This window comes from Colossoma macropomum, unplaced genomic scaffold (assembly GCF_904425465.1).
Source record: "Colossoma macropomum unplaced genomic scaffold, Colossoma_macropomum, whole genome shotgun sequence".
NCBI classification, from domain to species: domain Eukaryota; kingdom Metazoa; phylum Chordata; class Actinopteri; order Characiformes; family Serrasalmidae; genus Colossoma; species Colossoma macropomum.
Window position 1 is genome coordinate 32,033,148 of NW_023494806.1, and position 8,529 is coordinate 32,041,676.

An 8,529-nucleotide genomic window follows, 5' to 3' on the forward strand; every position below is an offset into this window, starting at 1 on the left:
AAGAGAACGATGTGTAAATAAACTAAATAAAGTCACCCATAGCCATTGTCTGTTTATTCTTTAATATTTCTGTGCGACACCTGAACATGTAGCTTTTTTTAAACAATGTCAGAGAAGACTGGACTACATTGGACAGGAACTGTCTCAAGAGACGGGTGGAATCCTTGCCCAACAGGACTGTTATTAACACAGGGGGACACATAACCAACTAGTAGAAAAGAAATGTATGTGACTAATTGTTTTGTGCTGTGAGCTTACATTAAACATAGACAGTGAAAATCCTTTGACTGCAAAATGTCTTCAGAGGTAATTTTGTTCAGAAGCCTCCAAACTCCCCCTGGGATTCTGTGTCCAGCTGAAAAACAACTGTAATTTTCACCATTAAAAGCTTAAAGAACAATTACCGAACTCTACAAACCCATTGGAAAAGCAGCCTTCTTTGGGGTTCATTTGGAGTAATGAAACTGAATTCAGCAATAATAACGGACACAATGGACGTTGCTTTATTTTCCTGTAGCCTCTGTATCACATTCATTGCAATCACTGTCCAGTTCACCAAAATCATCCTCCTCTTCATCGTCAAAATCGTCATCGTCCTCATCTGTCCTATGAGGGTCTCGTTTCTTCTGCCTGTTGCTTTGCCTTTGCTGGCCTGCTTCCTCCTCCTCCTCCTCCTTCCTGTTCAACCTATAACAGACATACATTACAGTTTAGGGCAGGGCTCATCAGCTCCAGTCCTGGAGGGCTGGTGTCCAGCACAGTCTCACATGGACGCTTTGAAGAGAAACCAGAAACATCATCCTGTCCTAATAAATGGAACTTTATGATTGGTTGTAAGTAATAAATGAAGGCATGCAAAAACCATTAGTACTAAATGAACCTCTGAAGGCAATGGAAATACGTAAAACAGGAAACTGAGCCAAAGAATAAAAGGACCATACAGATTGTAACGATTTCTACAGCAGAGCGACCGCAAGACCCTACAGCGCATAGTGAGGACAGCTGAGAAGATCATCGGGGTCTCTCTCCCCTCCATCACTGCCAGACTCTGCAACAGCTTTGTCCCTCAAGCAACTCAACTGAACTAAATACCCCCTGAACTAAATATTGTATTGGTTCTAGCTTAATTTTTGTTTGCATTTACACTTATGTCTGCACGTTCGCACTTTGTAATTTTGTACTTTTGTTCTTTGTTGCACTGTGTTGTAATTTCGTAATTTCATTCCACTGTGTACTTGTACATAGATGGAATGACAATGAACGCCTCTTGACTTGACTTGACTTGCCAAGTGTAAAGTTAAAAAGCCTGACTCTGTCAGGCTATGGGGGTGTGTTCATGGGTATCCTGCAGATCTGTGAAGGAACCATTTATGCTGAAAGATATATTCACATTTTGGAGCAATTTTGCTGCCTTCTAGACATCGTCTTTTTCCGAGACATCTACTCTTACTTCAACATTACAATGCCAAAAAACATTCTGCAGGTGTAACAATAGCATGGTTGCTTAATCACAGAGTGCTGGTGCTAGTCTGGCCTGCCTGCACTCCAAACCTTCCTCCTATTGAAAACGTGTAGTGCATTATGAAGAATTTTGCAAAAGAATTTTAATTTAGTAATGACAATACAGGGGGACTGCCACCAATTTTCCAACATTGCTGCACAATTGAATGGTTAACATGTAAACAAAGTTATTCAGAGTGGTTTGGTGTAAAATGCTCCATTCTAGAGAAACTTACAGAGTCAGAATTGTTCACAGATGTGAACCAGAACAAGACGTCCACCTTTAAAATCTCACAGAAAGCTATTAAACAAAATACACAATGTGCCTTTAAGACTGGCTTATTTAAATAAGCTCTGTTCTGACTGGCTGCCCTGTGTTGTCCTTCTTTAAAAAGCAATTAGAAACGCTCCTTATAACCTCAGCATGAGTGGGTGGGGCTAAACTACTGTGGGCTTAAATAGGCAGCTCTATGTATGTGTGTTGGTTTTTTTAACATCATAAACAATTAATTAATGAATTCCAAATGGGCTGTTTGCAGCTTAGTTTCCATATATGGACTGAGAAGTAAACAGTATGTTTTGAGACTTTTGCCATGTTTATATACCACATTGAACTCTTTTATGTAAAAGAAGTTTTAGCAAAAAATATTTTAATTAAAAATTGTGGAAAACGTTCACAATATGGGTTTTATTTTTTTTCTAATCCATTCATGGTGAAGAATACATGCAGGATACATGTTGTGAGGCAAAATAGTCCCCAATGACAACCTATTTTTTCAGACTTATCACAATTTTACCATCATCGACATTACATATAAAAACTATGTAGGTTCACTGGTGGTTTTGGATAGTAAATAAAATGGCTGTTGTTGATGTTTGTGTTGTAGATATGGTGACCCCTGGTTCTCATCACCACCACTGTAAAGAATCTGAGTCTGTGAGTTTCACGTCAATCCACTCTGAATGACTTTGTTTACATCCCAGCCACTAAATTATGAAGAAAATTCAGCAGAAAATGAACCATTTTCCCCCTTTATGTAAAGAGGTTTTTAGTTAGGATGTAGGAGACACAGCAGAGAGCAGAGCAACGTCCACCAGATGGTGCTTATGTAACATCTAGCCCACGGCTGACCAGCTGAGTTTAACTCCAGACCTCAGCTGAAAACACCTGATCCAGTTAGTCAAGACTTTCAGTAGATTCTGAATAATAGAGCCAGGACGCTACATCACCAGGACTGATCTACCTCCATAGAACTCCAGCCTTCATTCTTGTGTAGCCAACAAGCCCAATGGTCCCTATTAGACGTACCAGTGTCCAGCTGTTTGAATCATACTAAACAAATGTGGTTTTGTAATATAAAATATGTCTGCTAACAAATGTTCTGCACAAAAAAAGCATGCTTCTGTAATGGATATCACAGCATGGGCTCAGGAACTACTACTACTTTGACCGACTGTGGTCAATAAGCACTGTCCATTTCTGCGTCCACAAGTTATGACAGTGTTAGGCACAGTGGAAGTCATTTGTCAACAACATCCAGAAACACCACTGACTTCTCTGGACTCAAGCAGCTTACTTAAAATCGGACTGATGCACAGCGGAAATGTGTGCTGGGATATGACGAGTTAAACTTTCCCACTGATTCTGGAAATAATGGATGTTATGTTCTCCGTACATCTCAACTGTTACCAGTGTAAAGTTCAAAAGTCCGGGTCTGTCATGGAATGGTGGGGTATTAATTGGTAACTTGCACGTCTGTGGAGGAACCAGTAATGCTGAACACATTCTGGAGAAACATACGCTGCCTTCTAGACTCCGTCTTTCTCAGGGATGCCCACATTAACTTCAACATGTTGACATCAAGCCACACACTGCCCACATCACAACACCATGGCTGTGTAATCAGAGAATTCAGATGCTAGACTGGCCTGTCTGCACCTGGCTCCCACTGAAAAAATGACCTCAACTGCAAGGATTTGTGAAGTTCCACCACCAGCACAGCACTAATTTAAGATAATAAAGCACCGATTAGCCAAACCAGATACTAGATTATGACAACAAATAATAATGGGCTGCCATGAAGAGAGTTTTGGAAATGGCTAAATGAAACACTGACATACATAAAAATCAATATTTCTGTAATAAAATAATTTGCGTTCATTCAAATCTTAGTATTTTTCTGTGCATAAAAGCTTACTGCCCAGAAAAAATGTTTTTGTGCCTACAACTTTTGCACTGCACCTGCTAGCAAATACTAGCGATTTTCTGAATTGCTAAAACTAAATCCAACTGAAAAATGTACCAAAACTTGGAGCAAGATAGGATTTTGGGTAGTTAAAAAATACTGTATTTATGGGCTACAGCATTCCCTCTGTGCCATGCAAGACACAGTTTAGGACCACAGGTGCAAACTTTCAAGGAAAATCACATTCTTGGGCTGAACAACAAAGCAAAGTGTCAGAGGTTCACAGAGAAACTCATCTATCTGATGGAACAAGAAAGAATATGGCTGCATTTAGTGACACAAACCTAAACAACTACTGATAAACTGGTCTCATCCTTAGACACGGATAAATATTGAACGCTTAGCTGGCAACTATTGGAAATTTGTCAGTTACACTTTGACTGGCTATCCGGAACGCCTTTTTTTAATCAGTCCAAATGGAAAGCGAGCTTTCGTTTTTTGATCTAAATGCTGGCTCTTCACCAGTAGCACACAGGTGCCTGCTCTGTACAGCATGACAACAGTGAGACCTTCATAGTAAGTTATCTAACGTCTTTAAAAGTTATTTGTAATTTATATTTGAAGCAATTAGCAGCAAGTACATGAGAAATAGTTGCGTATTGCCAGTGGGCTTACCACTTTGTTCCATGGGCTTGTGTTTTTTTGTTGCACCCTTTCCTGTCAGAGTAGGTGGCTGGCCACGTTGAGCGACAAAACCCACCTGACTATTTTGCAACCCTCAAAGGTCGGCCTTAAGAGACTACTTATACACTGTTTGGCTTTAGAAGTGTGACATGCAGCTTTCAGATACTTACGGAAGGACAATTTCTTCCTTCTTGCCACATTTGGCACACAGTTCCAGTCTGAGAGCACAGGGCTTGCACATGATGTGATAGGCATCTTTCACTGTTTTCTGCAGGCATTTGACACTAGAGGGAGACAAAACATCAAGAAAGAGTCACTTTAGGATCAACAGAGGTGAAATAACTGGTTAGGCCAAGTTATATGTACTTGGGCACAATTTGGATAGATTTGACCCTTTCTGAGCATTCAGAAATCATCACACTTTACAGCTACTCAAGCATGTTTGTGAGAAAATAAATCTGCTTTTCAATCAGTTCAATTTCTGCCATTCACTTATGGCTGTTAATTGCTTTTTTGGGTTTAATGTTTTGGTTTGCTGTCATTTCATATGAGATTCTTGAGTATGACTTAGTATTTCATTCTCATGAGAGTCAATTTTGTAATTATGACTTAATATCTCATAATCTCATACTTATGAGATAAATTATAATTATGACATATGAGATTCAACCTCATAATTATGACTTAGCATCTGTTACTTATGAGATTCAATTTCATAATTACAACTTACTTTCTCATAATTATGACTTAGTATCTCATACGTATGAGATTCAATTGCATTATTATGACTTACTTTCTCATAATTATGACAGTATCTCATACATATGAGATTCAATTTCAGTATTATGACTTACTTTCTCATAATTATGACTTAGCATATCAAACTTATGAGATTCTATCTCACTTTACATCTTATAAGTATGACTTAGCATCTCATAATAATAATGACTTGGTATCAAACAATTAATGACTTAGCATCTCATAATAATGGCTTACTGTGTCATAACTATAACTTATTATCTCATAATTATGAGATGCTTTGTCATAACAATGAAATACTCAGTCATAATCATGGAAGACTTTCTCTTTATTAGGCTATGACTTACTAAGTCACATATTTTTCTCCAGTGACGAAAACGGTCTTCCACACACCTCTGACTGTAAGTGGTCAGTAAAATCTCACCATTTTCGAGGCTGAGTGAGGAATTTGTATTTGTTGTACTTGACTTTCCACTCCAGTATGTCTTTACACCGCTGACACAGACCTTCGTGGACCTTCGCGTTTGCTTTCTGGACAGTGAACAGACCGGAATTAGTTTCTGAAGAACTTACAATCAAACATTCATTCAGTGGAGAGTGTAAAGAAAGCGACTGTGAACTGGTTAGCTCCGTTAGCACCGTTAGCTCCGTTAGCTCGCTGCTCACCTTCACCTGCGGAGTCGCTCCGTATTTGTCGTTTTTGAAGGCGGTCGTGTTTTGGTACCTTTGGGCCCGAGAACGAGAGCCGCCGCCTTTCTGAGAGCTCATCTGGGTCTGTTTGTGTGTCTAATTCAGTAAAACAGTCTCCGAGGCCGGTTCGAAAGACGAGGCTGAACTATTCGCCAGCTTCTTGTTCTAACTATCCCGTTCCACCTTAAATGCACCAGCAGTTCCATTCTGGCGCCTCAGACGGTACAATAGTGACTGGGCACCATTTAAGGTGGAACGGAATAATTCGAATAGGAAACCCAACTTCAGCCTCGTGCTCGAAGGCAGCGTTGCTGGTGACGTAACGCGGCTATCCCGGATGTAAACACTGAACATCATTGGTTGTTGTACAGATTTTTTTGGATAAATAGAGAGTTTAAAGGGCCACACACCGCGTTTTTCTTGTATTTTATTTCCTCCTGAGCTCCACTGATGTGGTGTATGTGTGTTTATGTACCAAAGACAGTCATAATTTCCCTTTTACGTGACTGTTTTCCAGCTTCTCTGTATCCCTCATTCTGTATCCACACGTTGGCGGTAGACACTCGATATTCAGTCGTTTTCAATAAAGCAGAGACGGAACGTCCCGCCGCCGTCAGCAGCGATGGCCCGCTGACCGCAGTAGTGGGCAGAAAGACCCATTAAAAGTTCAGTTTCTCCAACTTTTGCTGTCGACTGCAGCGGTAAAATAAACTGGATGACGATTTTTTGGAAGCCGTAGATGTCAAACATTTCACCACTGAAGTCCAGGTGAACCCAAACAACTGAAAACCTGTATAACAAAAAATTAAAAGATGACGGAGCGGCGTCCTGATCTTTTCCTGCCTTAACGCAGTAAAACCTCCTGCTGATATTCTTCTGTTTCAGTTGGTAACGCGGTCATCATGCATTGCTCCACGCTGCTGTCATCTCAATAAATTAGAATATCATCAAAAAGTTAATTTATTCCAGTAATTCAGTTCAGAAAGTGAGACTCATATTATATAGATTCATTACACACAGAGTGATCCATTTCAAGCGTTTATTTCTTATTATGGCATACAGCCAATGAAAACCCAAAAGTCAGTATCTCAGAAAATGAGAATATTATATAAGACCAATTTAAAAAATGATTTTTAATACATAAATGTTGGCCTACTGAAAAGTATGTACACAATATGCACTCAATGCTTGGTCGGGGCACATTTTGCATGAATTACTGCATCAATGCGGCGTGGCATGGAGGCGATCAGCCTGTGGCACTGTTGAGTTATGGAAGCCCAGGTTGCTTTGATATCGGCTTTCAGCTATTGTTGGGTCTGGTGTCTCATCTTCCTCTTGACAATACCCCATAGGTGAGTTTGCCAGCCAAACAAACACAGTGATACTGTGGTTATTAAACCAGGTTGGGGTACTTTTGGCAGTGTGGGCAGGTGCCAAGTCCTGCTGGAAAATGAAATCCGCATCTCCATAAAGCTTGAGGGAAGCATGAAGTGCTCTAAAATGTCCTGGTAGACAGCTGCTCTGACTTTGGACATGATATAACACTGTGGACCAACACCAGCAGATGACATGGCTCCCCAAACCATCACTGATTGTGGAAACTTCACACTAGACCTCAAGCAGCTTGGATTGTGTGCCTCTCCACTCTTCCTCCAGACTCTGGGACCTTGATTTCCAAATGAAATGCAAAATTCACGTTCATCTGAAAACAGGACTTTGGACCACTGAGCAACAGTCCAGTCCTTTTTCTCCTTGGCCCAGGTAAGACGCTTCTGACGTTGTCTCTGGGTCATGAGTGGCTTGACACAAGGAATGTGACAGTTGTAGCCCATGTCCTGGATACGTCTGTGTATGGTGGCTCTTGAAGCACTGACTCCAGCAGCAGTCCACTCCTTGTGAATCTCCCCAAAATTCTTGAATCGCCTTTTTTTGTTATCCCTGTTGCTTATGCACTTTTTTCTACAATGTAGAGTTAACAAAAAAGTGTTGACCTACTTCAGGAAACGCTTTTTTATTTCAATAAAGCAAGGCAAACACACTTTCCATGGCATGGGCCCTTTAAAAAAGAAATAAGAACTTCACAATTTCAACAGATTAGTTTAAAAATAAACTAATAAAATTTCTTGATAAAAAATTAAATAATAATATTTTGAGTTTTTTTCTTTTTTTCGCATGCTTTTGCTGCTCTCACATTCTGAAACATTTATACCGAAAAGGGGAAACACATTTCTAATCGTGAAGAAATAATAAATAATCGCGAAGAAAGGGCTCAATCCCAAACGGCTCCCTCCTGCCTATGTAGTGTACAGCGTAGGTCCTGAAACTGGCTTCTACAGCCAAGTAGTGCGCTAAATGTTAGAGAGTTGTGCAGCTTATGGTTCAATAACAGTGTCTTATATGCCATAATGATGTTATATCGCGCACCATCTGGGTGCAGAAGCCCTTACTTCATGTCCTACATAGTGCACTACATAGGGAGCCGGGAGCCATTCGGGATTCATCCGGAGGATGCGCGGCCGTGTTCGGCGTTTCTCACTATTTGTTTGTCCCCATTGGAGACGCGGCGTCATCGTAGTAAACGCTGATTGGCTCCCGAGACGTCACTCAAGCCCAGTCGTGTTTACCTTGCGTCTGATTGGTCGAACGGCCCTCCCAACAGTGTGACGTGCGTGTTTGGTCCCTTCCTCCAAGAACCTAAGAAATCCGGTGA

At 40.6% G+C, this 8,529-nt stretch overlaps 1 protein-coding gene across 1 annotated transcript; it reads right to left on the bottom strand.

The window, feature by feature from the left end:
• Positions 1 to 480: 480 nt before the first annotated feature.
• cunh9orf85 (chromosome unknown C9orf85 homolog) lies at positions 481 to 6,170 on the bottom strand. Its single transcript, XM_036599185.1, has 4 exons — positions 5,796 to 6,170; positions 5,554 to 5,660; positions 4,541 to 4,654; positions 481 to 687 (listed from the first exon to the last, which is right to left on the bottom strand). The coding sequence occupies exons 1-4, from the start codon at positions 5,895 to 5,897 to the stop codon at positions 504 to 506; spliced, it is 507 nt and encodes a 168-aa protein (XP_036455078.1). The 5' UTR covers positions 5,898 to 6,170; the 3' UTR covers positions 481 to 503.
• Between the last annotated feature and the right edge of the window lie 2,359 nt (positions 6,171 to 8,529).

What these genes read in the sequence shown, in the direction of transcription:
- cunh9orf85 (XM_036599185.1), bottom strand. Translation starts at nt 5,897, where the DNA reads ATGAGCTCTCAGAAAGGCGGCGGCTCTCGTTCTCGGGCCCAAAGGTAC. An exon ending in GAGCGACTCCGCAGGTGAAG is followed by an intron (nt 5,661 to 5,795) that starts GTGAGCAGCGAG and finishes TTCACTGTCCAG; the next exon opens with AAAGCAAACGCGAAGGTCCA. An exon ending in CTCACTCAGCCTCGAAAATG is followed by an intron (nt 4,655 to 5,553) that starts GTGAGATTTTAC and finishes GTCTCCCTCTAG; the next exon opens with TGTCAAATGCCTGCAGAAAA.